This window comes from Ceraceosorus guamensis (genome assembly GCF_003144195.1).
Source record: "Ceraceosorus guamensis strain MCA 4658 unplaced genomic scaffold IE81scaffold_44, whole genome shotgun sequence".
NCBI lineage: Eukaryota > Fungi > Basidiomycota > Exobasidiomycetes > Ceraceosorales > Ceraceosoraceae > Ceraceosorus > Ceraceosorus guamensis.
The window spans coordinates 163,830-191,360 of NW_020290039.1; the positions used below are offsets into that span (position 1 = coordinate 163,830).

Genomic DNA, 27,531 nt, shown 5'->3' on the forward strand with positions numbered 1-27,531 from the left:
CATTGCCCAATCACGTGAATGTGAAAGTGGAAAACTTGACACCTCTTGAGGTGGCTGGGTAGCAGGCGCAACCACATCACTCGACTTTTGACACTCGAGACTCCCACACCTCTCGACGCAGACGTTTCACACATTGAATGCGACCCACCCAATGCGAACACAAGCCGCACTCCAGTCGCAAGCCCTCCAGTCGAAGTCACTCATCGATAATGCGCAGCTATCAGGCGCAACACGGCGAAGGCCTGGCCTAGATCAGCCACCAGCATACACGTACATCTTCTCTTCCCGCGGGGCAAAAACCTGTTCCGGTCGTGCGCGCGCATCTGCAAGCACGAGAACAATGCAATGTGCACCTGCTGGTTACCTATACCTGCTATACTGACTGACTGCACTTGCTCGAGACTAGACCCGTCATTGAGTCCTTATTCCTCCCTTCGACTCGTGACTATCGACTAGCGGTGTAGAGATCGACCGAAGGAGGACCGGCGATGCTTTGCCCCCCGCCCCCCAGAAGCCGCCGCGATGTTCCTACCCGGGGACATCGTTACCTTTTGCCAGGGAGCGCCCATGCGACGGTGCCTCGCAAGGAAAGCAGTTCTCAGCGCTGACATCCCTGGACTGGGCCGAGGGTCAAGGGCGCCCGCCGACAGGCTTCCGTTACGCGCTACTCGAACCTCTCTGCTTCAATTGCCTGCATGGTGTCCGATCCAAGCTCCGCCCAGCGTACGTGGGTCGGGCAGCAGTAGCCTGAAGCTTGACGCCCCACTTTTCAAAAGCTCTGACAAAAGTCAGATCGTGTCAGGAAAAAGGCTTCCACGTGCATGGATCACATTTGCGAATGCAAAAAGGTATTCTTACAACAGGTATAGCGTGCGCAAAAGAAAGTTGGGAGTGCATCGTCGTATGGGGAAGCAAGCGAGCGCAAGGAGACAAAGTCTGGATGCCTCGAGGATGGTGGATGTATTACAGTGAAAAGTAGCGAATGATGTATGATTGCAGAAGCCGATGCTTGAAAAATGGTGAAGACGGTAAAGGCGCGCCGAGCGCTTCTATATGGCTAGTGACTAGAGAGACGAGGGGCGAAAGAGATGTCCCCGATCCGAATCCCGACCGTTGAGGGTACGATGACTTTGAGTTGACGACGGTAGCGTGTTGACCAGCAGTCAGCGGTAAAGCTCAGTGAAGAAGATCATTTTGTTTCCGTCGTGGTCGACCACATGGGCTTCCCTCTGACCGCTTGCCTGTCGAGAAGAGTCGCAAATCGGGGCGGGCCGTCCGATGTCAGGCAATGTTCCATTTGCTTCACTGACTCGTGATCAACTCACCTTGTTCTGTGGTTTGCTCTGCAGCTTGGCAGAGCCTTGGTAGAAGCGTGGAAAGTATTCTTCTCCCGTGGGCACCAGTGCGTCGAGCTTCGTCGAGATTTCCTTATAGTATGCTGTGAAGGATTCGCAAGTTATCAGCTGCACGTTTCAGGACAGCGCAGCGTTGCTGCGCTCGACAGCAGTGGCGCGGATACACACCATCCACATCGTCCACCGCAATGTAAAGAGTCGACCTTTGGCACGGTTCGCGCTGTCCGTCGTCGCCTACGGGTGGCAGGCGCAGGTAGAGTTCCACACCTTCGATTGGTGCCCTTCCCTGCCGAACGGTCCTTCCGGCTCCATTGACTTCGCCCGCAACGGCGCGAACAATGTTTGCTCGGGCTTCGGTGGGTCTGTCCACCAATGAGAATCCGAGGACCTGGGTGTAGAAGGGCAGCGAGAGATTGACGCTGTGGTGGTCGCGATGGCAAGAACGGTGGTCATTGTGAGCCAAAACATGTTCACGAACGTTTGACTCATATCCGACCCGCTCGAATACCATGAGCGCGGGTAGACTCACGAAGTGACCATTAGAGAAGGAATGACTTTGCTGAAGTGCGCCCTGCGCGTCATCTTCGGAGAAGCTTCGCAAATCGAGTGCATAGGTCAGTTGATTGATCAGTGCAGCCACAAATCGCCGACCTAGCCACCTTCGCGGCCAACTCACACAGCGGGCTTCGATCCACTGTCTCATCAGATTCCCACATGCGCTCGTGAGGTGGAACGTATTGAGTAGTGTGGAGGTGCGACCCTTTGACGCCCATGTTCGTACTTCGGGGGAGTCTGTTCGCATCGGAAGTGATTCTGTGAGGTAAGGAGAGCAGGTGCAGCGCCTCTCGTCAGCATGTTTTTTGTCCTCGTCAACAGGCAAAGCCACGCCAATTTACCGTCCGATTGCTCACTTTACATTTGCTTCGCTGATGGCCGCGTTCCAGGCTTCTTGCTCTTGATCGGACAACACTAGTCTGACTTTGGGCTTTCCAGCAGTACAAGCCATGCTGTCCGAGGTGGTGCTTTCGCTCGAGGTGGACTCCAATGTGCTCGCCGAGCATGCCGACGGCGTGGAGGGTCGTGACGAGACGGATGCAGGGCTGAATGCTGTCCCGTCAGGTCTTGTGATGGTGATCGGTGCCGCACACATGGCGAATTTGATAGCTCTCGAGTTGGGCTTGATCGCGACGAATTAGGCGAGACTTTTGGCTCAGGCGGTTGCCATCGATGAATGCGTGCGTGTGGAGGCGATGCCGGGCGTGCACAGAGTATATGTGGTTGCCTGCTCTCGATTCGTTATTGCCGCTCGAGAAGGCGCTCGACGTCTACCGAGCCAGGGATGTTGGTGTTGCGAATCCAACGCTCACGGATGAATGACCCGCGATGGTGATGAGGGCGGATGGGAATCCTCGCATGTCACGAATGCTAAAGTCATCAGCAATGACCTTAGTGGAGATCTCCGTCGAGTGCGTCGCGGAGCTTGTTCACGATAAGCTCTTGTTTCTGTTGTGCGCGTGCGCTTGCGTCTGGGTGGCGTAGATCAGCCATCCGTGGGTGCTGCGAGCGTGCGTGCGTGCATGCATGCAGACAGCCACCCACCCATGCACTTGAACTCAATTCGTCAGTCGTGACTCACGACTACGGCTTGCTGCGCAGTCACTCATGCAGTGCCCACACGCGCGCGCGGATAGGCAGGTCCGAAATGAGTCCGTGCATGAGTGCTGCGAGTCTTGTTTTGGCGGCCTGCGCTGCTGCTCGATCATGCGCGGCACGCACCGCTTTCAATCTTGAATCCAGCAGATTAATTCAGTCGTGAGTCGTGAGTCGTGAGTCGTGAGTGGGGCACTGCATGGGCGCACGCGCATCGTAAGGGCGGGCGAGAGGATGTTGTGGGGTAAGGCTGTAGGCAAATCTAGCAGCAGAGTTGGCTTCCGTGCATGCAAGCATGCAATAAGCATCGGCAGCAGTACTGTAGCAGCAGCTAGCATACATGTAAGCCAAAATAGTAAGCAGCCCAAAACACACGCAAAGTGCTGGCGAGCATCAGCGCGCACAGAAGCAAGCAACCAAGAATCTTGAATTAAGCAGGCCACGCTCGATCGAATTGTGACTTGCTACATAATGTGACTACCACTGTCGGTGCGCGTTCGGTGCACGCAACCACAAACAAAAGGGTCGGAGCCACATTGAAGTAGTACTCAAGACTAGTAGTAGTACGAAGCTGTCGAACCAAAAAAGCAGGGTGGGAGTTCCTACGTACGATTATAACCATCGTACAAACTGCTATCAATCACGCTGCTGATGAGGAAGGACTCTTGATTCCTTGATATATCGCATGTGAACACGGTCAAGGAGGAGTAGTAGAAGCCATGCAGCAGCAGCCCTTGACCAGCCCAGACGTCGCAGCCCGAAGTCGTGAATCTAAAGGCACGTTCCTTGACTCCTTTAAATCGGCGAGTGTTAATTTTGAGTTGAGTGTTGAATGACTTTCGGGCCGCGCGTGAGCTGACCCCGTCCGCAATTAAGGTGCATGCAGCAAGAGCAGCAATCTTGAATGCGAATTAAGTGCTGCGTGTATCATGCTGCTGTGCCAGACACTGCGGTAGTCACTAGTCACCATGCCGTCAATTCTCACGCTGACCCAAAGCAACACGGGGTTGCTCGACCAACCCGACCACATCACTTATACACCACTTTGACTGATAGTCGTGGGTGGCGTGACCGCGACATGCTATTGACCTTCTTGACTTGCTGTGTGCATCAGACACCATATGCTGTCCTGCGTTCGGCTTGTACTCAACTCTTCATAGTCACGGGTTTGACGCGCGGCAACTGCCTGACGCATCCGGCTGCTCCGTGCGCGCCTCGCCAGCAGCAAAGCGAGTCGATGATGATTCGCTCTGCATCCACGCTTCAAGATTGTTGTCGCACTCAAGACTGCTGCGGTGTGCATAGGCGAGGAGTTGCGACGCTTTCCCAGCAGGCTGAGCGTGCTCCATGCCGTCGTAGACATGCGGTTGCGCAAAAAGTCTTGGTCGCTGAGGATGCTTGGGCTGCCCTCCATGCTGCGCACGCTGACCACTTTTCACTTTTGCATCCAGGATCGGCGCTCACTCCTCCTCCTAACCCCTTCCCTGCTCCAGCGTTTGGTTTCTTCACTGCCAGCCGTGACCGCACAGACTGGTCATAGCCCCTGGATTCGCATTGCCTCTCACGCTCAAATCGATGCTTAAATGCTTCGCTTGTGTGTATTGAGCTAGATGACCCACAAATGTGATGGGGAGACTGCGTGCGTTCACAGTGCGAGCACACTCACAAGACTCACGACTGTCGGCACCTGTTGCACGATGAGCGCGAGCAGTTTCGCGCGAGTGCCGCTTGCGGATAGCGCGGAAGTTTGGATGGGAGGTGATGATGGTCACGTGTCCCAGGAGCGCTTAACAGCAGCAACAGTCAAGAGACGTGAGTCATGTGGAGGTCGCAACGCGTCTTTTTGAGACGCAATCGGTTGATGAGTCGAGCGCTGACACATCTTCCGCGTTTGTAGGATGGTACGCGGTACATGCTGATCGAACGTTTGCATGGAATTTGAACGAACGAAGCCATGAATGCGCTCGCTCGCTCGACCGCTCAAGCCTTCATCAAGATGTCCTCGACAGCTTCGCTTTGATCGATGGTCTTGACCTTTACCTTCAATCGAGCCCACTTGGACGAGTGCAAATATCGCAAGCTCATCGGCCTTGCATAGTTGATGATAGCGAGGTGCTTTGCAAGTCCGCTTGCTCGACTCGCTAAAATACCACATCCAGAACTCGCTGCCCAGCTTTTGAGCGCCCGAATCGCAAGGCCTAGTCTTCCAGCGCACACGCTGCACACATCGCCGACCGCGATGGCTCCGAAACGAGCAGCTAGCAGACGCTCGGAGCATCCTCCATCGGATGCGGAGGAGGAGGTGATGGATCCCAAGCTGGAGCCGGGAGGCGAAGATGGCGGCAAAGGAGATGAGCAAGAAGCCCCGCCTGCCAAACGCAGCAAGAAGGAGGCTGGTGGCGGCAAAGGTGGAGTCAAGAAGGAGGAAGGTATGAAGAGGGTCACGCAGGTCAACATTGCTTCGGATGCAGAGCATCGCTATCACAGGACAGGCGTGCATGAGGGCATCAAGTGGGCCACCAACGATCTCAATCAGACAAAGGACAAGCACTCTTTGCCCGAAGATGTGACGCCGCGCGAGACGCTGACTCGAGCGCTCAAGAAGCAAGGCAGCAGGCCGAAAGATCATGCGAAGGGCAACGTGGTGCATTGGATGGGAATGAGGGATCTGAGAATCGAGGACAGCAGAGCTTTGGAAGCTGCGAGTCAACGAGCAAAGCAGAATGGCAAGCACCTAATCGTCCTCTTTGTCCTCTCGCCCGGCGACTATGCCGCTCACGATCGCAGCTCTCGCCGCATAGACTTTGTCCTTCGAACACTCCGCATCTTGCAAAAAGAGCTGGCAGAGCTCAACATTCCGCTCGCAATCGAAAGTACCGACGATCGCAAATCGATATCGCAGCGTGTGCTCCAAAAATGCAAGGAGTGGCAGGCGTCGGATCTGTTTGCCAACATCGAGCACGAGGTGGACGAGCTGTGGCAGAAATCGAGCGCTGTGTCGGGAGCGCACGAATACGGCGTGCACGCTGAATGCTTGGAAGACGTCTACGTCGTCCCGCCCGGCAGCGTCAAAACGAACGATGGCAGGCCGTACGGCGTCTTTTCGCCCTGGAACAAAAAGTGGACGGAGCATCTTCGGCAAAACCCTGATCTGCTCGAGCCTTCGGAAAAGCCTTCCGAGAACGATGCTAGTGCGCGCAAGGACGAAAAGTTGAGAAAGTTATTCGATGCAAAGGTGCCCAGCTCGGTCAAAGGATTCGAGTGTGTGGATCGGGAATACATGGAGAAGCTGTGGCCGGCGGGCACAGAGTCTGCGCGTCGAGTGCTGCAGCTCTTTCTGAACAGCAAAGGAGGAGAGGTGAATCCGGAACCAGCAGCTGCAGAAGCCAAAGGCAAGCAAGTGGGATCGCAGGACAAGGCGTCCAAGATCGCGCAGTACGGATCAGCACGCAACCTCATGTCCGAGCACGGAACGTCTCGATTATCTCCCTACCTCTCGGCTGGACTCATTTCTGCTCGCGAATGCTTGCGAGCCCTCAAAGAGACCACGGGCGGCAAGTTGCAAGTGGGAAGAGATTCTGGTCCGGCCATGTGGGCCACCGAAATCTCCTTCAGAGACTTTTACGGTCACGTCCTCAGCGCTTGGCCTAGAGTGTGCATGAGCCGTGCGTACCTTCGAAAGTACGAGAATGTCAAGTGGGAATACAACGACGAGCAGTTTCAGGCTTGGAAAGAGGGCAAGACTGGATATCCGATTGTAGACGCGGCAGTCAGACAAGGTGCTAAACAAGGATATGTGAGTGCTGGTGCGATGCATCTACTTGCTGTGCAGTGCGACACACACACCAAGCCAGCGATGAGACGTGGCTGAAACTTGGTTGCTGCTTGGTATTGCTTCCCACAGATGCACAATCGTGGCAGAATGATCGTGGCGATGTTTCTGACGAAGCATCTCATGTTGGATTGGCGCATGGGAGAGCAGTGGTTCATGCGCTCCTTTATTGATGGAGATCTAGCGAGCAAGTACGTTTGGCTTTTGTGCGATTGGAAACGCTCCAGACACGTGGTTGACAGTGTCTCTCCGTGTTCAAAACATTTCAAAAACTCAAGCAAGTAAGTCTGGCTCTGTGCGCAGCGCTCCAAATGCCAGGTACTGACCAACTTATCTCTTGACCCCGACTTGTCTCATTCACCAGTGGGTAAGTGTGGATCTATGTGATGTTGACTTTCCAGATGCTGACAATGATTCTTTGCGACGACCCTAAAGTGGTTGGCAGTGGAGCGCCTCGCTCGGCACCGATCCCCAACCCTACTTTCGCATCTTTGCTCCCACATCCCAATCGGAAAAGTCTGATCCGGACGGCGAGTATATCAGGCATTGGGTGCCCGAACTGAGAAACGTCAAGGGCAAGGCTATTCATGAACCTTTTACCAGGCTGGGCAAGGAAGAGTTCAAGAAGCTCGGATATCCTGAACCCATCGTCGAGCACAAGTGGGCAAGGGAGCGTGCTCTACGCAGATTCAAGGATCCTGGAACGGAGTGAGGATGACGAGTCGATGCGCGTGTGACCGGCATTGAATGGTTGCGGTCCACGGCCATTGTCTGGAGACGGAAATGCGATGCAAAGACGTTGGACGCGTTGTGGCATGATGACTCGAAGCAGATGGACGTGTGTCTTGTGCAGTATAGTCATCGAGGAGCCCTGAGCACATCTGAGGCGTAAGCGTCACGCGTGACGCGCGAATACCACTCAGCAGCGTCAGCATCAGCGTCAGCATCAGCATCAGCGTCAGCATCAGCATCAGCATCAGCATCAGCATCAGCATCAGCATCAGCTGCAACGACTTGCCTTCGTATTGACGATCCACCACTCGCACAGTTTGCGACGGCATATCAGACTTGTCGAGTGCGACGATGCTTTCACCTCTTTGAACGTACCTAGGTCAAGTAGTGTCTTGCTGATTGTTTTGATGGCAAAGCTGAAACGATCGAGCAGTCCGCTGAAGCGCGACCAGCATACGTGCTAGACAGAGTCGTCGTTGCGCGCGGGGGGAACAAATCGAAATGCAACGTACGATGGCTGCTGCTGCTGGAGCCTTAAAAATGCACCTTCATCGAACGGCACGATCGCGGTGCGGTGATGCGGTGTAGCAGCGTACACGTGAGATAAGCGCCGCGCTTGATCGAGCCGCGGGTTGTCGCGCGACACACCGGGCGGGGGCGGGTTGAGATGTGATGAGTATAGTCTTGACTTGGTTCGCTTAGGAGGTGCATGGCGAGTCGAGTCATGAGGCAAACCTTGCCCGGACTGTATGTCCATCTGTCCGTCCAACTGAATCCAAATTCATCATCCCTTCGTCCTCGCCATTGCTTTCGTAGCTCGAACAACATCATCGCGCTGCTGCTGCTGCTGCTGCCCCTTTCTGCTTCGTCACATCCTTTTCCGCCTTCCTCGTCGTCAAGCACCGTCGAGCTCGCTTGAAATTCACACAAGATCGCCCGCCCACGATGGTCGCCCTATCAGTCTCATCAGCTCCAGTGGTAGAGTGCATGCCTGTCAAATGTGAGCAGAGGGCACACGTAGCGCGGCAAGCGCCATGAGCACCTGCTGAACCTTTATTCGTCGTTGCGCTACTCTGGCTTTTGTGGACCACGTTGCAGGCGACAAGTGTGGCAAGACGACGTGGAAGGGTTGCGGAAGACATGTCGATGCCGTGAGTGCTGCTCTGGCCCTGGGCAAGATAGCCTGCTCTCTGACGGCGTGCTACGGCTGCTTGCTTGCTCGCTCATCGCTCGCGCTGCTGCTAGCACTGATCCTCACACTCATACTCTTGAACAGGTCATGGGTCCCATTCCCGAGGAGGACAGGTGCGCATGCCCACGCTAAGCTCCTCTTTCAGCGTGACCAAGACTGGCACTCTCTTCACCATGCACACAAGCCCTTCTTTCCCTCTGGCTCACGTCCTGAGCACACCAGTCGATGCTCGTGACTTCCCCTACCTGATTCACTTGTCCTGGCACACGTCCAGTCGATTGTCCCAGGAATCAAAGACGACACGTCAACATGAAATTAAAGCCGAGAATCGCCCGGGGAACAAAAGAGCTGCAAGAAATTTGTCCACAGTGCTGCAGAGCAAGGTGATGACAACTCTGAGCAAGGGTATGCGTGTATGGAATGTGGAAGAGGAAGAGGAGAGCAGGTCGACGAGGCATGTTGAAAGATCACGGGAACAATGGTGTCGAGAGGCGTTTCACATTCAGGCGGCACTGGCAACGGGAGCAGGAGCAGGCGCCGAAGCTGGTGGTGAGGCATCCGCATCGGTCGCGTCGGTGGACGTTGGTTCTGCGCCCTCGAGCGCCTTCTTGGCCTCGGAGCCGTCGACGGTAGGCTGTCCAAACAGGAGGCCCCAGAGCCAAGAGGAGTAAGTCTCGTTGACTGGCAGGGCGACGATCTCGTCGCCAGCGTCCACCGAATTCTCCACGCGGCTGGCCTCCTCCTCTCGCAGATGAGCGGCGAGACGTTCGGCCTCTGCATCTTCGATAGCCACTGTGCGTCTCTTTTCCGCCTCCTTGTTCGCCTTGATGCGCTCCTTTTCCGCCTTCTTCTCAGCAGCCACGCGCTCCTTGGCAGCTAGCTTCTCTGCTGCCAAGTGAGCCTTGTGAGCCTTCTTTTCGATAGCTTGACGCTCTTCCCAAGCTTGACGCTCAGCCGCCATGCGGGCTTTGGCAGCCTTTGCATCCGCAGCTTTCTTGGCGGCTTCGATCTTTGCGGAAGCTTTGCGACGAGCTACGGAAGCTTGAGCGAACTGCTTGAACTTGTCAGCCTCCGCTTTGCCCTTTGCCTCTTCCAGCTTCTTGCTCGCCACGGCGGCAAAAGCAGCGACGGCAGCATCGTGCTCCGCAATGGCCTTTTGGACCGCCTTCTCCTCCTCCTCTGCAGCCTTGGCCTTTTGCAAAGCAGCCGCGGCTTCGTTTTGGGCCAAAGAGACTTGACGCTCAGCTTCGGCTGCTGCTTTCTGATCAGCCTCGGTCTGCAGGGCTGCCTCGTCGCTCGCATGCTCGGCGTCTTCGGCTTGCTTGTACTCCTTCGCTTCGGCCTCGGCAGCATCCGCGTTCGCCTTGGCTAGCGCCTCGGCAGCCTCGGTGCGCGCCTTATTCTCAGCTTCGAGAGCAGCAGCATCGGCCTGCGTGCAGTGTAGAGAGGGACGATGCATCGTCAATCAGGTTCACCGGTTCAAACGACCATACCGCTGCTACCACCAACTCACCTGTTTAGCTTCCTCGATGGCCTTCTTTTGGTGATCGAGCGCGACCTGGTCAACGTCGACGTCAACCTGAGCAGCCTCGACCTCCTCGACGGGCGCCTTGTCCTTTTTTGAAACAATGTTCTTGATCTTGAGAGCCATTTTGTCTGATTGGTTTTGGATTGATTTGGAGTATTGCGGGATGGGAGTGTGGGAGATTATTCGTCAAGGTCGTGAGATCGTTACGGTAGTCGTTGCTGGGTAAACAGGGAGAATGGGGGGGAAAGGGAGGGGGAGAGATGGTGGTGTGTGGCTTGATCAGGGAAAGGCAGGGAGAGCGATTGTGCTTGTACCCGGCCGTCGTAGAGGCGCTGCTGTGCAACCGTAGACCGTGGCCCGTGTAGCGTGAAGCCCGTGTCAGCAAGGCTTAGGGGCTATGCCGCTAACCCTGCTCCGCATCAGCAGGTTTGCTTGGCGCGCCCTTCGCTCAGTTCTGTGCGATCCAGTTCCATCAGGGGCCTCGCGCGGCCCAAAGCACGCTATCCGCGCGTTGATTGATTTCGGATGCGGCGGTGCAGCATGCCACTCACGTGATTGAGTTCAGTCTGAGTTCGAGCGAGACGCCTCGCCTCTTTGGGCACGGACGCGCTCCAACACATGACATGCACATACGCGTTACGATGCGACTCGTGACGTTTGAGTCAACGCGTCACGTTGACACCCTACCTGGGCTTCAACTCGCTTCTCCACGCCAAACTGCTTGCGTGGTCGAGTATGGCAATTTGATTCACGAATGCGCTTTTAGACCGTTTCACACTCATGACTTGCGACTTGTCCCAACCAACTTCACAGACAAGGGCCTGAAGTGACGAAATCGTTGAGGTGGTGGTCGACGGAAGACCGACACCGAGAGATCAAAATCATCAAGCCTCGTGCTCAGCATTTAGGCTCGCATCAGCGCCAGCATAGTCTGTCGGACTCGTTGCGCCGCAAGTGTCCTTCAAGCAACACAGAACCGATCGTATAGCGCTTCGCCTTCCACTTCGTACGGACAACAGACACAAGCATGAGCGGTCAGCCATCGTCAATCGATGGTGCATCCTCGAGCGTCGTTCCCACTTCGAGCGAAATGGATGACTCCATCGCAGAGGTGGAAGCGAGAATAGGAGAGCAAGTCGAGGCGGATCGCACCATCGCCATCCAAGCGGGCGAGGGCGGCAACGGCCTCAAAGCGCACGATTCGCCCAGTCGAAAGCCAAGGTCCTCACAGGGCCGCAAGAGCGCGACAGCTGGCTCTTCGAAGGAAGGCGCGACGCATTCAGAGAGCGCACCACAGGCGCCCGAGAGTGCAGCACCGGCGGCTGAGCCAGAAGAGCCACTCAACGTTCGCTTCGAAAAGTTCGAAAGGGCGCTGGAAAAGTTCTTGGGATTGATCGACCATAGAGCCAGCGAGAGCGCCATGAAGTCGGTGCTGCCGTATCTCGATGCGGAAGAAGTGACAGACACGAGGAAACGCTTCATCGAGGAGCTCAAGAGTCGCGTATTGGTGAGGACACTCGGTCTGCTGCGTTAGGGTGGCACCCCACGTCGCTGATCAAATCGGATGTCCGTCTTTCTCCGTCCGTCCTAGTAGGCATCGACGTCAGAGATCGGAAACACCTTTGAGCTTCCGCAGCGCCTGGCAGAGCTGCAGCAGTTGGTGGAAGAGGCAGATGAGCGGATCAGGAAGGGGGCGATCCCGGGCGAGGAAGATGTGAAAGATGTATGGCGGTGAGTCCTGCTCGTCTTGACACCTCTTGCTCGCCCTCCCGAGTCAGGATGGCTGACTTGCATGATCGGCACAGAGCCGATCTGGACATTGAAACGGCCATCTCGGCCAGATCCGTCGCTGCTCAGCGAGCAAATATTTTGGCATTGGAACAAGAATTGGCCGAGCTGCAGGACGGGAATAGAAAAGCGCACATTGAAATGAAACGCGTGGCAGGGCGAGCGAACGGAAGGCAGGCCCTCGCCAGAGAGGCACTGGATGCTCTGGATCAGGTGAGCCCCCAGCATCACGACTGCGTGCCAAAGCGAGTCTGCCCTCCCAGCTGATGCCGCAGAACCTGATCACGCTTCGCGATGCGCAGTCTGTGGCTCTGTTGGAACAGGAATCGCCGGAGAGCGCAGGAAAGCTGGACGGGATCGAAACGCGTGTGCACGCTATAGTCACTCAGCTCATGGCAGATTTGGGCACTCAGAGCCTTCCGACGTAAAAGAAGGGCGCGTCGCGTACAAATACAATGGCGAGAGTGCTCATGTCCATGTACAGTACCAGCGAATCCATGTACTAATTACTCGTGCAAGGTACTGCAAGGGTTTTTTCTTCGTGATCCTGCCTTATTCGTATCAGCCGCTTCTAACTAAGCCACCCAACAACGGCTCGATCCTTTCCGAAAGCGTCTCTCCACACTTGAAGGCTGCGCGTACAACCAGCAAAGAGATTCACAACGGCAGAAGCCTGATCGTGCCCGACTTCCAGTACAAAGCTGGGCAAGGGGCTTTGCCCGTCGCGCGGCGGTCGGACAAGCTTACCAGAAGAGATGAGCTGTGCAAGACGTTTGTAGAAGATTAGACCTGAGCGGATGTGAGGCTCGGGCATTGCTTGTCCTGGATGACGCTCGTTAGGATAGTCCCCTACCAACGCCAATCGGTCTTCCCAATTCTTGACGCTAGCGTCTAGCTCTTTCCAATCGCTTGCAGAAATGTAAGGCGGATTGCAAACGAGCAGATCGAAGCCCTGAGTGTGCTGCGCTGGAAGAGAGTGGCAGACTTTGTTCACGTCGCCATCCACGAAAAGGTCGCCTTTTATGATCTGGAGGTCTACGCATTCGTGCCAATCGGACTTGCATCGATTTGCATTTCGCTGAGCCAAAGCCACTGCTTGAGGAGCGACGTCTACCGCTCGAATGTGCGCTTCGAGCAGTATCTTGTCGTCTTTGCGCAGCTTAGAGAAGACGTCAGCGAGCAGCAAGGCGATGCAGCTAAAGAACGAAGAATTTCAGAGTATCAGCGCTCGAGCCGACCTGCCCAACGGCTGAATGCGCTCCTACAACAGTGCTTGGCTTGCTGCGCTCACCCGGTTCCGGTACACAGATCCAAGAGGCTCATGTCGAAAACACGACGGTGGTCCTTGACGTGTTTCTTGAGCAAGTCGCCAAGTCTCAGCGTCCACTCTTCCGTCTCGTGTCTGGGAATCAAAACCGGCGCCTTGCACTCCACTTTTATAGCTCCGAAAGGAGCATTACCAAGCACATAGGCGATCGGTTCGCCATTCTTGAGCCTGTGCAGCGCTCGCAGCGTTGTCCTGTAGCTGTCTCGAGGAGCGAGGTTCCTTTGATGATGCTCCGAGCGGACCCACTTGACCAGTTGTTCAGCCTCTTCATGCGCTTCTTGGGCCGTCGAGCCGTTGGTTTGAAGGTGCTGCGTGAGATTGGCCAGTGCCCTCGAAAGGCGTGATGGGTAGCGCTCCGCCGAACGGGATGATGAGTGTATGCGCGCCCCGCAAGCTCGGTATTGGATGCTAGAAGATGTCCAAATTTTCAAAGGCTGCGTGATTGAGGACGTGCAGCGCTTTGCGAAAGTCGAGCCCATCGTTGACTTCGACGTGAGCGCCCTTCGAACCGTCTCGCACAGCGCTGACTACCCCTTCAAAACTCGAACAATCATAAGCACTGAATCGTCACCGGACGACGTCGATGTTCATAGTGATCGCTTTGGCTTGGGGTTCTCGATGCAGCTCTTGCTCGACTTGGCGCAGCACTTGCCCTCTGCCTCTTTGACTTCGCACGCGCCCGATTCACGCCGACTTGATGACCTTGATTGATGCTGGCGAGGCGATCGGATTGAGCAGCGACACTTTCTCTGTCAAAGCAACCAGATGAAGGTCAGATCTTGAATGGCAAACCACCAGCTAGCGCGTCGAAGTGGGCAGATGGTCAAGAATCAAGACACATACACGTGGCGCATTTGGCACGCAGCTGCGCGGCGGCGTTCAAGTTGCGCCCAGCAAGCCAATGCTAGCTGGATGGGAGCTTATGCTGCCGTGGCCAGCCCAGCAGCAGCGACCGCGAGTGGTGAATGCCGTGCATACATGCATGCACGCATGCACGCATGCCATCTCGCCATCAGAGAACACATATTCACTGCCAAAGCTCATCTTGCCAGGGCCATTCTGCGACCTTCTTCTCGTCCTCTCTCCCTATACACACATCCACCCACACCCCGGCTTACGTACCTCTCTGACTGCGAAAAACGATTGCGCAGTGAGAAGCGCATCGTTTCTATCTCGTCTGCTTGCTTTTGATCCTCAGGAACGACGCCGGTGGTCAACTTTGTCCACCTTGCACAGCTCGCGCTTGCTGCCATCTTGGCACTTGACTGCAAATCTCTCTGCCAGCCAATCCGACAGCACATTCGCAGTCTTGGCATCGTAACCAGCCCTCCTGCTTGAGCCCCTTTTGGAGCTGCTTACTCAGCTCCGAGCTACGCCGCCTTCTCACCCTCTAGGCAGACAGGCAAGCAGGGATCACGCTCAGTGGATAGCGCCCAGCCAAGATGGTGCTGTCAGTCTTTGTGCCGATCGCCTACTTGGCCGCGCTCGTCATATCCATGTCCATCTTCAGTCGGGTATACAGGCGAAGGACAGCGGCTCATTTGGCGGCCAACCACGCTCCTTGGTTTCCCGAAGGACACCCAGAGCGAGACATTTACCAATCCCTGGTCTTGGCATCTGCCAACCCGCCCCTGGACGACAAGGGCAATGCGCGCAACAGTATCCCAGAAGTGGTTCTCAAGGCCGCTCTACTCAACAGAGCCATGGCTGACGTAAAGAGGATCATCAGAATGAGGGACGATAAGCAAGCTATGGCTGCGCTGGTACAAAAAGGATCGCTTGGAGACGAGACTGTGGCCAGATTTGCCCTAGCGGAAAAGGAATTGGAAGCGGAATTGTTGGATGTGATCAGCGAGGCGAACACGTTCAGGGAAGGGTGGGGTCAGCTCATTTTCCCTACTGCTGGCGAAATGGTCGCACATCTGAAACACAAGGAGGTCTACTATGGCGTTGCAACTCAACGAGATGACGAGAGTGAGTGTGGATCTTGCGTGTCTTCGCAACGTACAGCGGGACTTGTCTTGTACGGAATTTCCCCCATGGAGTTTTGCCACGAAGGTGCTCTTCCTGTGCTCTTCCTACCTCTGACCGATCGTCACAGCTGCCTTGGCTCACGCATTCGCTCACTTGCGTCTTCACATACAGAACTCAAGCTGCAAGAAGCGGGCAAGCCCGTACCCCAATCCCGAGTACCATTACCTCCACTAGTCACGCCTCCAGGTACACAGATCCAAGTCCAAATGCCAGCTCAGCCAGGTCCGGCAAATGGGCACGCTGCACCAGCCAATGCGGAGCAAGCTAAAATCGCAGCAGCTGCTCAGGCAGCCGGCTTACCGCCTGGGTTCTTGCAAGCTGCGCAACAAGCTGCAGCGATGAAGCAACAACAGCAACAAAAGTTGCAGCAAGCTGGTCAAGCAGGAAATAAGCAGGTGACTGTGGAAGAAGAGGAGGTGGGTGCTTGAGCGTGCGCATGCTCGTAGCCCAGATCATCGTCCTTCGTGCCAATCTGACCGGGGTTCTCTTTTGCGTCAATAGGAAGAGTAAAATGGCACAGGCACAAAAACATCCTCTGGAGCACATCGTGCTGTATTCGCGGCCATCACAAGCAGCCTTGAGGGCATGAATGTGGACCACCAGCCTTGTTCAGGATGCGCGCTTGCGACGGGCGGCTGCACGCTCCTGGCTTCACGTGTGCTTCACACGCCATCTTTCGAAATGGAAGTACCAAAGACCCGCAATTGCACGACTTCTTTGCGAGTGATTTGTTCGACGTGTGCTCCATACCAAGAGTCACGAGGCACGTCGGCAGATGAGTATGTAGGCCGAGGGTGTGACGCAGTCGCAGTGTCTGTGCAGAGCGCTGCGAACTACGAGGAAATTTTCTCATCAATAATTCGAAGAGGCAGCACGCTCGTCAGGCCGCGGAGAGAACACGGCAAGATTGACAGTCGATCACATTACGTGCCCCACAAGATGACGATTCGAGCGTGAACAGCGAGCCAAGATTTGGTTACGGGAGTGTGCAGAGACCCTTTTCGGTCTTTGCCAGAGCTCAGGTACGTGAGACGAAGGTGCCGCAAAGATGGGCCGGGGATTCTGAGAATGCCTGCTGGCCACGGCTTACGGATGAGCGCAGCAGGCCTGCTTGGTCCCGCCTTTTCGAGGGGCCTCATCTAAATTCTCAGAGATGTGGCCTGGGCGTGCCGCTCTTCTCGAAAAGCTTTGCGGTTCTAGCCTCGAGCTCCTTTTGGCGCTTCCAGAGCGCAGGGGCGCGTCTCAGCTCAATCTTGCCTTGCTGTTGGATGTGTACTTCATCCGGGCCATCAGCGTAACTGGGAAGCCACCGTGACGACGCGAGTGAGCCAAGTCTGCACTTGGAACGACTGCAGCAGCTCTGATCCGCAAGATGGCCTACTTACCGAAGCGTTCGGAGCTGAGCATAGGCTGAGGCGAGGGGGATATCTTGGCAGATGCCTTCTGCGCCATGAGCTTGCATGGACCTGTCGACGACGCCAAGGGCCATGTTGGGCACAACGACCTGCGCGAACCTCAGAATGTAAGCCAAGGGTGCAAAAATTGCATTGCCCTTTTCCTCGAAGCTCACCTTGGCATACGCAATATCTCTCAGAGCTCCCTTTGCGCCTACGCTATCGATCATGTTCGCGGCGCTGAGAACCAGCAGGCGTGCGCCATCGATTTCCATTCTGGAACGAGCAATGTCTGCTACGATGGTGCCGTGCTCGCTGAGCTGCTTGCCAAACGTTTTCTTGCGAGGATCGGTGACGCGCCTCAACATCAGTTCAAGAGCCCTCTCGGCGGCGCCGATGGATCTCCTGAACGCAGTCAGGAAAAGCCATGGACACAGCTCGTCAGGATGAGTCTCGGAGGCAGCTGTACACTCCCACTCAGTCCGTATGTACTCACATGCAGTGATGGATACGACCAGGTCCGAGACGACCTTGAATGATCTCGAATCCGCGACCCCAGCCGAGGATCAGGTTCTTAAGGGGCACGCGCACATTCTCGTACAGAACCTCACAGTGACCCTCAGGAGCATCATCGTAGCCAAACACCTGCATAGGCCTGACCACCTTGACGCCAGGAGTATTAGCGGGGATGATGACCATAGACTGTTGGGCGTACCTGTTCTCATTCTTGGCGTCTGATTTGCCCATGAGCAGGTGCACTGCGCACCTAGGGTCCCCTGCTCCGCTGATCCACCACTTGTGCCCGTTGATGACAATGTCGTTGCCCTCTTGTCTAATGTCTGTGCGAATATTAGTGGCGTCGGAAGAGGCGACGTAACGCTCCGTCATTGCGAAAGCGCTACGAATCTCGCCGTTCAAGAGTGGCAAAAGCCAAGTCTTCTGCTGCTCTTCATTGCCGTACTTGGCCAGAACCTCTGCACCAAGAACACAACCATGCAAGTCATTGAGGTCAGCAATGCTGCAGTGGCGACCAGGTCTCCAATCGAGACGTGAGCTAGAAGCCTAGGCACGACTCTGGAGGTGAGCCAGACCCAGCGTTCACTCACCCATGTTGCCAGTATCAGGCGCAGCGCAGTTGGTGGCCTCGCTAGCAAAGTGGCCAGCCCTTCCCATCACCTCTGCCATGATGCCATACTCCAGATTGGTGAGGGGCACGCCATGCTTGGGATAGTGAGCCTTGCTGAGGAACAGGTTCCACAGGCCTAGCGCCTTGGCTCTAGTCTTGAGCTCCTCGATGATGGGAGGAATTGTGGTCCAGCGATCCGCGCCGATCCCGACTTGAGCATGGTAGAGTTCTTCAGCTGGCATGCATTCGTCCTATCAGAGCATTGCATGGATGAGGAACAAGTCAGTCTTGGGCCGTTCATCTTGTCCGCAGTGAACGCGAGCATGCTCACGTGCACAAAGCGAATGAGTTTGGTGAGCGTCTCCCTTGCAAAGTCCGAGAACTTGCTCTCCACCAAGTTCCAGGTTGCAGGTGAGATGACGCCTTCCGTGACGACGGTGTGGTCGCTCGCTCCGCTTGACTTGCTGGAAGACATGATGCGTAAGAGGTCAGATGGATTGCCACTGAAAGAGAAGGGCGCTTAGGGGAGCTTGGATCAGCGAGCGGCGGAGTCTGAGGAATTGGGACGCCTAGGTGAGAGGGACAGGCAGAGGAGGGAATGAAGGAGTTGATCTCTTGTAGTGGCGAGTTAAATGCTGGAAGACGGGCGCGTGCTGCACTGTGAGCAAGCCATGAGGACATCTTCCCCATCGAATCAAGGATCACGCATCGCCATGGGTTGTCATGCGTCTTGTTCGGGTCGTGAGTCCTGCGCACCGTCGAGCCTCAGCCATACCCACCGCCGCCGTACCACATAGCGCGCATGCATGCATGCAGCACACAGCTCCACACCCGGCGACGGTCAAGCCAAACGGGACTTGATCCATTCGCCTCGTTTGGTAGTGTCAGACACTTGACGACTCATCAAGCCGCCTCCCAGCGAAGCTGGTCTTGGCGTTCCCGGACTGCGACTGACAAAGAGATTGGGCCAACGCTTCACAGGGTAGACAGGCCAACAGGACGTAGCTGATGTGTGCTGTACTGCACGGCGTAGAAGCTGCCGGCTCGACGCGTTTGCCGAGGCCGGTTGGTGGGGATGTCAGCAGCAGCAGCAACAGCCACGGCATCATATATGAATCCAACAGCTGCGCTTGGTTGATGCGTGCGGGGACAGCACATACAGTACAGCAGGAACTCATCGGACGCCATCCCGAACGTCTGCATCTGCTCCTCACCTATAGCTGCATCCCTCGCATCTCTTTTCGGAGTGGACACTTAAACGTCGATGTTGTTCGGCCCTTGACCTGAGTTGCAACACGTTGATTGCCGCCTGAGTCGTGCCTCGCTGTGGACAGGCAGGCAGCTGGGCAGGCAAGCGCCCCCCATCAGCATGCACGCACGGTTGCGGGTGCAAGCTTTGTTTGCGTACTGTACAGCATGCGTCCGGCGTTCCCCCCGCATCACACGCTCCACGCTCCACCGCACTCTGTCGACGCGGCTGCGCGTGCATGATGCATATACTGTACAACAGTACATATACTGTACAACAGTATATATATTTGCACTGCTCTCTCTGAGCCGAGGAGCAACTGAGTGATGCAGCTATACATGTAGGCTTTTCTTTACTGCGCCACATTTCCAACTCTAATCATGAATCAGAATGGTGTGCATCGCGATTACAAATCTTGAGTCTGGTCACGAGTCTCAAACCACCGAACTTGGAAGGGGCCTGTGGTCACGCGTGCTCTCCTTTCCGCCGTACATGAACGGAAGTGAGAGATGTGATGTCCTGATCGATGAGCAGGCAACGACGCTTGGTGAGACTCGCGCGCTCCTGCGACTGCTCTATGACACTATACTAGCATACCAGCGGCAATCGGCGATGGACCATCGTGCCCACGTCGTCCGCCATCAGCAGCAGCGGTGGGTGAACGCAAATTAAGCTCTGTTTTGCCATATAGCCAGCAGCGCGGCGCGAGCAACGTATCGAGTGAATAAATCCGCTGCTCCTCTTTCCTTAAGCTTGCTCTCTTTTCGCCGTCCCGCTGCCCGACCTGCAGGACCCAGGACCTACACAGTAACATCATTCATTGATGCCGCCATTGCCTTATTCGACCTCGACTCTTCGGCTACCGGAACACACGTTGTGCGGTCCATAATTGATGTTTGACGTGCACACCGCTCTCTCTCTCCCTTCTGCTGCAGACTTCACCCACAGCAGGGTCCGTTTCGTCAGGTTCGGCGCCTCCACGATTATTCGTTGAGCAGTCTGAGTCGTGGCGCCCTCACCTTCTTAGAGACGCGCGGCTGTCGCGATGCCTTCCACGAGTAGCCCCTCAAGACTATCGCATCCGAGTGGGTGGCTGGGTCTCAAAGAGCCGGGTACGTGTCAACCGCGGCCGGCAAGGACCGCCGCAAGCCACACAATTGCATGGTCGATATATAGGACCTTGCTTCAGAGCGAGGCCAGCCTCGCTCGGTGACACCATGCCACCCAGACATTCACCTCTGCGCGCTGTTGTGGGCATCTTCAAAGGTCAGCGCATCTCGACTGGTGAGCTTAATTCGAGCCGAAATCGTGGCGAGGGCCGGTGTGCCTCGCAATTGTTGTGAATTGCGGAAGCATGCGCGGAACTCAATGTTTACCGTGGAGTGTCGCGTGTGCGGAAGCGTCGGGTCTTTTCCCAGCAGTCTGAGTGCTCAGTACCGTAGCAGCCAAACACTAAATTGGCATGGCCGTCTGCGGTCTGCGCATGTTTGAGGAACCTCTTCCTAACCAGATCGCATGGGCGCATGGGCGGTCGCGCCGGCATTCCACGGATCTGCCTTGGACAACGCGTCGTTGCCCCTCGGACGCCAAAAGGCGAAGCTTGAACCGCGGCTGCAAGCTCCCTGCCGTGAGAGAGCCTGACATCTCTCCAATGGCGATCCTTTTCATGCTCTGGCCCAACGAGGTGGTCGTGTGTGTCTCGCGCTCTCCAACCCTTTGTCGTTTGCTTGGCTTGCTCCCAGACGAAGTTTTCTCACCTCTGCAGCCCTCGTCATTGGTCGCGCACGAGCTAGCTCTTATACCTTGCCGCCTCTGAGTCGTCAAAGCGGGCAGACTTGAAATGATGGCGTTGAACGATGCACAGAGAGGACTTGCTTGGGCACATGTTAGGCGTTCAAGTTCGCCGACCTGGCCGAAAGTCGCCGATCACGGATAAGCATCAGCGAGCAAGTGGATGGAGCAGACACAGCAAACATGCTGGCCATGCAGCAGCAGCAGCTCCGCACAGTTTGGAGCGCGGATCAGGCGCAAGAAGAGTATACACATCTGCAGCACTTGTCACCTCACAATCAAGAATCGTGAATCGTGAATGTGGATCACGAATCCTGAATCGTGAATCATAGGCGTCTGCGTGTGCGTGTGCGGGCGCCTCTATATGAAGTGCCTGCATGCTTGCAGCTCGCGTCAGACGCCCGCGACCCGCTTTACTTCAAATCAAAAGGAAGCGCGCATCTTTCGGTCCTGATGTCCGTTTCTTTCGGAGCCGTCGAGCTGCATCATGGCGATCTTCGACGCGGTCATTTCCCTCGATTCCCGCGATTGAAAATACGTGGCAGACGCCCTCGTCCAGTCGTCTCGTGACCCTTTCTTGGGTGCCGCAAGGTATCACACGCTATTATGGCAGCACCGAGCCAGGTCACGAGACAGCGCGAGTCCACAAAGCTTGGCAAATTTTGCCTTACCAAGGATATGCCAAGCCATTCCATTCGAAGGGTATCGCCAGCGCTGGCGCTGGATAACTCGAGTATCTCTTTGTACCAATTCGTGTTCACATCTGCTGCCTTTTGACCATTCGGCTCACGTAGCGGGAACCTGCTCGGTTTCCCCTCCTGGCTATGAGGACCCGCCGAACAGCTTGGTCCCTTTACTGGCTCTTGATGCTCTTTCTGCCGCTCTTGCTTCTGGAACGAGTTCCAGCGGAGGGTCCCTTCGGATTGCCAGCAACGCCAGCAGCGGAGCGCAGATTTTCAGCAATCTCAAGCCCAAAGAAAGCAGCGATGATGATTGGGAATATGAGCCACAAGCCATTTGGCAGGGCAAATAGAATCCACCAATCGAAGGTGGAGTTGTGGCTAGACATTTGAAGCGAAGCAGGTGATATCAGTGGCGCAGTTCTAGAGGAAGGGCAACGACCAGACTTACCCTGTGTATGTCCAGCCTTTTGGTCCTCCCAGATAGTCCTGAGTTGGGATGAAGACTCTCAGCGAGCGGTAGACGCAGCATCTCGCTAATTCAAGGTCTCACCTGCAGCCAATAGAGAGCAGTCTTGCTCCAGGTCATGACCACAGCGGTGAAGCCAACTAGAGGCGATACAGCCAGATAGCGCGGCTCCGCGAAGTGCGCAAGACCAAGATAGGTGAAGTTGAGAATGGTCTCCACCACATTGAGGGAAGCTGAGGGAAGGGAAAGGACGCGTCAGCAAAGCCAATAATTTACGTCAGCTCTGACATTCGAGCGCGAAGACGGAAGCCATTCGCTAGAGCGTGCGAGCAGGGCGCTGCCGCTGCTTCAGGCATCACTACGAAGTACCGGCCGATCTTGCACTGAGATCCGCGCTTCCCTATTCTGGTCTCCCGGCCAACTGAAGGTCTCCCTACTGAGGGCTGACCTATGTTCAGCACTGCTTTACGATTCTTCTCCTTCCTGCCGCGCAAATACAGGCCTCGCGAGCTTCTCCTCTTGCCAGCTTGCTCCGTGCCTGGAGAGCAAAGTCGCTTTTGACACCGATGGCAACCGTGCTTTGGGCTACAGCGAGCACTGACCTTGCGCAGCTGTGAATCCAAGCTTGTCCTCCCAAGCTTTTCGGGAATAAATCAAATCGACGCCTTCGTACTTTCCGTAGGCCGCCCAGATAGGAAAGAGAAATCCATCTTTGAAGCTGTGCGGACGACTGAAGATGTATCCAGTATCCCAGCTGTGCGGGCAAGGTGGTCACCTTTGAGGTCAGCGGGACCACCCACAAAAAAGCGCCGCTCGATCAGGCGACTTACATGACCAGAAGGGAGGAGAAGCTGTTCGGGTATGCGTGAGTGCAAGGAGGTCAAGGTATAATGGTGAGCCATGGGCGTATATGCCAACTGGCTCACATCCGCAGATTCTCACTCACACAAACCAAGCCGAGATCCAAGTCTGAGGCTTGTGAATGCTAAGAGCGCCGACGGCCATCTTGCTAGTAGATGTAGCACGGGTCAAGAAAAGGAGCGTGGGGTGTATCGACCGAGCAGAACGCAGAGGTCGTTGAGGTGATGATGTGGGCGCGTGAAGGAAGCTGCGTTGGCGTCATGAAGCAAAGACAAGAATCGGCGCATGGGCATAGGAATTAAGCAATTAGGAATCGTGAATAATCATCCGCCCGTTGCTGGACTCGTGACTCCTTTTGAAGCTCTAAAGATGAGCACAGGATGGTCCGATTTCGTGTCACGTTGAGCGTCTCTGTCCGACTGCCTGCATGCATAGATCCTCCTGCACGCACGTTGCTCCACACTCACGACTTATTTCGCGAAGATGTTGGATGCTGCATATGCATATGCTGGTGCCCATATAGCATGCACGCTCCTCATCAGCTCGCGGCGGAGCTTGCGGTCCGTCTGCAGAGCTTGCTGCTATTGCGCGCTATCGCGCTTTGCACGCGTTGGCGCGTGTTTGAGCGAGGGCTGGAAATCCAATGTTCGAGAAGTATTTCGGCGAGCGCCCTGCTCATGCAGCTGCCAATGCAAGCAGCATCATCAGCTGGCTACAGCGAGTCGTGAGTCGCGAGTCCGTGCGGTGCTGATGCTTTTGTCGCTTGGACGAGCGCAGCGTCGTCGCGGGGCCCTCCAGCGGTATATGGGCACAATGTTGGGATCACGAGGGAAGATCTCATCACCATTCGCACCGTCCTCCTCTTGCTCCTTCGCACAGCCACAGCCACAACCAGGTGCAGCTAGGCAATCCCAATCAAGTTTGTTCCGATACGATATCGACACCCCTCTTGCACACTTTCCTATCTCTTGCAATCCTCGATCCTCTCTCGACTTGGAAGATCTTCGCTCGCCTCGTTTCGTCTCTTACAAGCCGATAATATGGCGGACGAGAGACCGGTAGTTGTCGACAATGGTACCGGTGTGGGTGTAGCGTGCTCGCATTGGCTTGGTCCATCGCCACGCAGGCATGCATCTCACTAACACTGTTCACCATTCGCCCTTTCGCGACGCAGTTCGTAAAGGTCGGATATGCTGGGTCGAACTTTCCCGAGTTCGTCTTTCCTTCCATTGTGGGCCGGCCCATCCTGCGCGTGGAAGAGAAGGACGCTGCCAATGCGGAAATCAAGGATATCATGGTCGGAACAGAAGCCGCTGCTATGCGCAATTACCTCCAAATCTCTCAACCCATGGAACACGGTATTGTCAAGGACTTTGGTGACATGAGACATGGTAAGTAGCCAAGGTCGAGCCCGTGCAGACGGATACAGAGTCCGAGTAGCCAAGCTTGGAGGCGACATGTCCTCATCGACTGCTCATGCTTAACCCCTGTCTCCCCGGACCAGTGTGGAACTACACTTTTGACGAGAAGCTGCGATTGGATCCACGGGGGCGAAAGATCCTTCTCACCGAGCCTCCAATGAATCCAAAGAGGAATAGGGAGGAAATGTGCCAGATCATGTTCGAAGAGTACGGGTTCGAAGGAGTCTACGTTGCTATCCAAGCAGTGTTGACTTTGTATGCGCAAGGTGCGTACACGCGTCGATCCCTTCTTTGCGTCTCATCGTGCGTAGGCCCTTCTTGCTGACCGAATCTTTTGCGCTCGCAGGTCTTCAAACCGGTGTTGTTGTGGACTCTGGAGACGGTGTCACTCACGTCGTGCCCGTGTACGAAGGTTTCGCTCTTCCTCACCTGACCAGAAGGCTGGATGTTGCAGGTCGCGATGTGACGAGGTATTTGATTAAGCTGCTCCTGCTGCGTGGCTACGCGTTCAACCGGACAGCGGACTTTGAGACTGTCAGACAAATCAAGGAGAAGCTCTGCTTCATGAGGTGAGTGGAGCCTCCGCACATCACGCAGTTCAACACGGCTTTTGCTTACTGCCATGAGTCATTGTTCAGCTACGATCTTGATCTCGACAAAAAGTTGGCGGAGGAGACAACTACGCTCGTGGAGAACTATACTGTAAGTTGCGCTTGATGCCCCTTGCTCTCGTCGCGCGCACGATCTTAGTTCCCTTGCCATGTCGCAGCTTCCCGATGGGCGCGTCATCAAGGTGGGCTCGGAGCGATTCGAGGCACCCGAGTGCATGTTCCAGCCTCACTTGGTAGACGTGGAACAGCCTGGCGTTGCAGAGCTGCTCTTCAACACCATTCAAGCAGCTGCAGTGGACACCCGTGCAGATCTTTACAGGCACATTGTGCTCTCTGGTGGATCGTCAATGTACCCCGGGTTGCCTTCTAGATTAGAGAAGGAGATGAAGCAGCTCTATCTCACTCGGGTTCTCAATGGTGATGGCGAGCGTCTCAAGGTGGGTGTGACCGAGGAAAGCGCTTGTGATTCAAGTCCGTGCACTGCCCAGCCGCTGACAACCTCACCGCGCCCCAATGCTTGACACCGACGCAGTCTTTCAAAATTCGCATCGAGGATCCCCCTAGGCGCAAGCACATGGTGTTCCTCGGTGGTGCAGTGCTCGCAGACATTATGAAGTCGCGCGAGGAGTTCTGGGTCAGCAGGGCCGACTGGTACGAGCAGGGACCTGCAGCACTGGACAGACTGGGCCGGCACGCGTAATCTAGCTGAACATCAATCTGCTGGGTGGCTTGTTCACCTCACCGTCCATGCACAGACTGGGAAAGGTCCGCTGCTGATAGGTACGCAATATGATGTTGTATCCGTGTGGTATGGAGATATTCAGGGATGATCACATTCTTTTGCTGGAGAACGATGACGGCGCGAGGCTCACGAATCGAAGGCGATGAATTGATGCTCGCTGGTGAGCATGTGCCAGCTGAACGGAGTCAAAAGCCGCGAGTATGTGCATAAGAAAGCACATTCCTAGTGAACTGCGGGGCAGCATGCGATTTCGCATCGTAGCCCGCGCGCTGTCATGCTGCTTCTTGGCGCAGCGGCAGAAAGCATGGTATCATTTCCGACCATTAATCGCTGGACTCCTCGGCACTGCGCAGCATTGAGAGTCATGGGTAGCAAAGAGGGGGGCTGTGGAGTCTGAGTGACGTATGGCAATGCCTAAACATCACACTTTTGACCGGCCAACTTTCCCTCCAGCAGACTTGAGTGTGAGCGGTGAGTTGTAGCGAATTGGGAGAGCGTCTGATGAGTCGTGAGTTGGGCGAGTCTGAGTGCACGATCACCATGAGTCGTACCTGATTTCTTTCCGTGTGCAAAAAAGGGTGCGTCATCTCTCCCATCCAATTCGTTGCTCGGTGAGGCAAGGCTGTGTCGTCGTTGTGCACAGAGATGACATCTGATATAGAGAGGGGCAATGAGCGGGAAGTGTCAGGGGAGAGAGAGGGGGGGTGACCAGCAAAGGGGCATCATCATTCAAGGCGTATAGCACGGCAACAACTGCTCGTGCGCCATGCTGCTTGTTGGCTGTGCGGGCCATGCTTAGCGTGGGCTGAGCACCGCCTTGATGTTAGCCATATGCATGCATGCATGCAGCGAAACAACATGAATCGGGACCGCGCCGCAGAATTCCAGCGGCCAGTCACAGTGTGAGTGGAGTATCACGGCATGCTCGTGACTCGGACTGCATGGTGACTGTGGGAGCCATGCACCTCTGCTACAGTATATGCTGGACAGCAGCTCGTGCCCTCCGCTCCTTGTTTACGCCGATGGTTGAATCTCACGATCGTGACTTGTGCTGGGTGGTGGCACATGCAAGGACAAGCGAAAGCTATAAAGGAGGGGAGAACCGGTCACCTCTCACGACTCTGGTGCGGGATCTATCAGCACCCTTGTCCGTCTTGAAACCACCATCATCCAACCTTGATCTGTACACCGTACAAGCGCACTCGGACGCGCACTCAAACTCAATTCCAGTCAGCATTGCATCGATTCGACATACGCACCACCAGCGAACAGATTATCGCACATCTTGCTAAAGCTATCTGCATCGCTCCGTCTCATCAGAATCGCACATTTGGTGCTCAAGCGAAAAGCAGCTTGATTGCTTCACACTCTTCCACTCGCACAACACCATGGCGCCCGCAAACGCCTCTCACCGACCCCTCTCCATTGGTGAGCAGACACGCCATGTGTAGCCGCGTGAAAGCGCCGAAGTCCTTGCTGATCGTCTGTGGGCTCTCTCTGCTACAGCTCTGCTGGTTCTGAGCGTTTTGCACACCATCATCATCGTCGCTGCAGGTGCGCTTGCGATCAGCGTCGTCGTCAGCGCACCTTTTGGTAGCAGTCCAGCAATCTCAGCAGCCGTGAGTAGCCGCTCCACTCAGCAGGAGCAATTTTTCCCATCAGAAAACATGGGGAAACAAAACAAGGGCTGATCGATTCTTTTCCTTCATCTACCCCCCCCCCCCCCCCCCCCCCATCGGGATGCGGATT

At 55.5% G+C, this 27,531-nt stretch overlaps 12 protein-coding genes across 12 annotated transcripts; 7 read left to right on the forward strand and 5 right to left on the reverse strand.

Annotated features, from left to right (window-relative positions):
• Positions 1-401: 401 nt before the first annotated feature.
• IE81DRAFT_179068 (hypothetical protein) lies at positions 402-1,215 on the forward strand. The gene has a single exon (XM_025510688.1). It carries the CDS (start codon positions 523-525, stop codon positions 970-972), a length of 450 nt encoding a protein of 149 aa, XP_025368535.1. The 5' UTR covers positions 402-522; the 3' UTR covers positions 973-1,215.
• Positions 814-2,841, reverse strand: IE81DRAFT_342128 (hypothetical protein). Its single transcript, XM_025515682.1, has 6 exons — positions 2,267-2,841; positions 2,032-2,168; positions 1,885-1,948; positions 1,524-1,774; positions 1,326-1,438; positions 814-1,241 (listed from the first exon to the last, which is right to left on the reverse strand). Exons 1-6 carry the CDS (start codon positions 2,503-2,505, stop codon positions 1,164-1,166), a joined length of 882 nt encoding a protein of 293 aa, XP_025368536.1. The 5' UTR covers positions 2,506-2,841; the 3' UTR covers positions 814-1,163.
• Positions 2,842-4,783: 1,942 nt separating this feature from the next.
• Positions 4,784-7,789, forward strand: IE81DRAFT_179191 (hypothetical protein). Its single transcript, XM_025510690.1, has 6 exons — positions 4,784-4,817; positions 4,903-5,731; positions 5,807-6,801; positions 6,910-7,118; positions 7,202-7,204; positions 7,273-7,789. The coding sequence occupies exons 2-6, from the start codon at positions 5,107-5,109 to the stop codon at positions 7,547-7,549; spliced, it is 2,109 nt and encodes a 702-aa protein (XP_025368537.1). The 5' UTR covers positions 4,784-4,817; positions 4,903-5,106; the 3' UTR covers positions 7,550-7,789.
• A 494-nt stretch (positions 7,790-8,283) lies between these two features.
• Positions 8,284-9,130, forward strand: IE81DRAFT_179162 (hypothetical protein). Its single transcript, XM_025510689.1, has 2 exons — positions 8,284-8,569; positions 8,668-9,130. Exons 1-2 carry the CDS (start codon positions 8,515-8,517, stop codon positions 8,994-8,996), a joined length of 384 nt encoding a protein of 127 aa, XP_025368538.1. The 5' UTR covers positions 8,284-8,514; the 3' UTR covers positions 8,997-9,130.
• On the reverse strand, positions 9,044-10,656 carry IE81DRAFT_342129 (hypothetical protein). Its single transcript, XM_025515683.1, has 2 exons — positions 10,275-10,656; positions 9,044-10,190 (listed from the first exon to the last, which is right to left on the reverse strand). Exons 1-2 carry the CDS (start codon positions 10,410-10,412, stop codon positions 9,264-9,266), a joined length of 1,065 nt encoding a protein of 354 aa, XP_025368539.1. The 5' UTR covers positions 10,413-10,656; the 3' UTR covers positions 9,044-9,263.
• Positions 10,657-10,976: 320 nt separating this feature from the next.
• On the forward strand, positions 10,977-12,591 carry IE81DRAFT_367549 (hypothetical protein). Its single transcript, XM_025517091.1, has 4 exons — positions 10,977-11,796; positions 11,884-12,020; positions 12,095-12,290; positions 12,380-12,591. The coding sequence occupies exons 1-4, from the start codon at positions 11,317-11,319 to the stop codon at positions 12,503-12,505; spliced, it is 939 nt and encodes a 312-aa protein (XP_025368540.1). The 5' UTR covers positions 10,977-11,316; the 3' UTR covers positions 12,506-12,591.
• IE81DRAFT_367550 (S-adenosyl-L-methionine-dependent methyltransferase) lies at positions 12,432-14,223 on the reverse strand. Its single transcript, XM_025517092.1, has 2 exons — positions 13,369-14,223; positions 12,432-13,273 (listed from the first exon to the last, which is right to left on the reverse strand). The coding sequence occupies exons 1-2, from the start codon at positions 13,881-13,883 to the stop codon at positions 12,649-12,651; spliced, it is 1,140 nt and encodes a 379-aa protein (XP_025368541.1). The 5' UTR covers positions 13,884-14,223; the 3' UTR covers positions 12,432-12,648.
• A 204-nt stretch (positions 14,224-14,427) lies between these two features.
• On the forward strand, positions 14,428-16,164 carry IE81DRAFT_315281 (hypothetical protein). The gene is made up of 3 exons (XM_025512524.1): positions 14,428-15,378; positions 15,550-15,858; positions 15,938-16,164. Exons 1-3 carry the CDS (start codon positions 14,847-14,849, stop codon positions 15,946-15,948), a joined length of 852 nt encoding a protein of 283 aa, XP_025368542.1. The 5' UTR covers positions 14,428-14,846; the 3' UTR covers positions 15,949-16,164.
• A 421-nt stretch (positions 16,165-16,585) lies between these two features.
• On the reverse strand, positions 16,586-18,433 carry IE81DRAFT_291943 (acyl-CoA dehydrogenase; the record flags this gene model as incomplete). Its single annotated transcript, XM_025511931.1, has 6 exons — positions 16,586-16,736; positions 16,824-16,942; positions 17,009-17,237; positions 17,329-17,806; positions 17,939-18,209; positions 18,290-18,433. 6 exons carry the CDS (start codon positions 18,431-18,433, stop codon positions 16,586-16,588), a joined length of 1,392 nt encoding a protein of 463 aa, XP_025368543.1.
• A 3,240-nt stretch (positions 18,434-21,673) lies between these two features.
• IE81DRAFT_324652 (hypothetical protein) lies at positions 21,674-23,341 on the reverse strand. Its single transcript, XM_025514293.1, has 6 exons — positions 23,094-23,341; positions 22,978-22,998; positions 22,750-22,901; positions 22,232-22,380; positions 22,130-22,167; positions 21,674-22,059 (listed from the first exon to the last, which is right to left on the reverse strand). The coding sequence occupies exons 1-6, from the start codon at positions 23,150-23,152 to the stop codon at positions 21,852-21,854; spliced, it is 627 nt and encodes a 208-aa protein (XP_025368544.1). The 5' UTR covers positions 23,153-23,341; the 3' UTR covers positions 21,674-21,851.
• A 459-nt stretch (positions 23,342-23,800) lies between these two features.
• IE81DRAFT_324654 (Actin/actin-like protein) lies at positions 23,801-25,923 on the forward strand. Its single transcript, XM_025514294.1, has 7 exons — positions 23,801-24,090; positions 24,183-24,399; positions 24,513-24,695; positions 24,776-24,998; positions 25,068-25,131; positions 25,199-25,477; positions 25,573-25,923. The coding sequence occupies exons 1-7, from the start codon at positions 24,049-24,051 to the stop codon at positions 25,738-25,740; spliced, it is 1,176 nt and encodes a 391-aa protein (XP_025368545.1). The 5' UTR covers positions 23,801-24,048; the 3' UTR covers positions 25,741-25,923.
• A 1,247-nt stretch (positions 25,924-27,170) lies between these two features.
• On the forward strand, positions 27,171-27,473 carry IE81DRAFT_348432 (hypothetical protein; the record flags this gene model as incomplete). Its single annotated transcript, XM_025516257.1, has 2 exons — positions 27,171-27,210; positions 27,289-27,473. The coding sequence occupies 2 exons, from the start codon at positions 27,171-27,173 to the stop codon at positions 27,471-27,473; spliced, it is 225 nt and encodes a 74-aa protein (XP_025368546.1).
• Between the last annotated feature and the right edge of the window lie 58 nt (positions 27,474-27,531).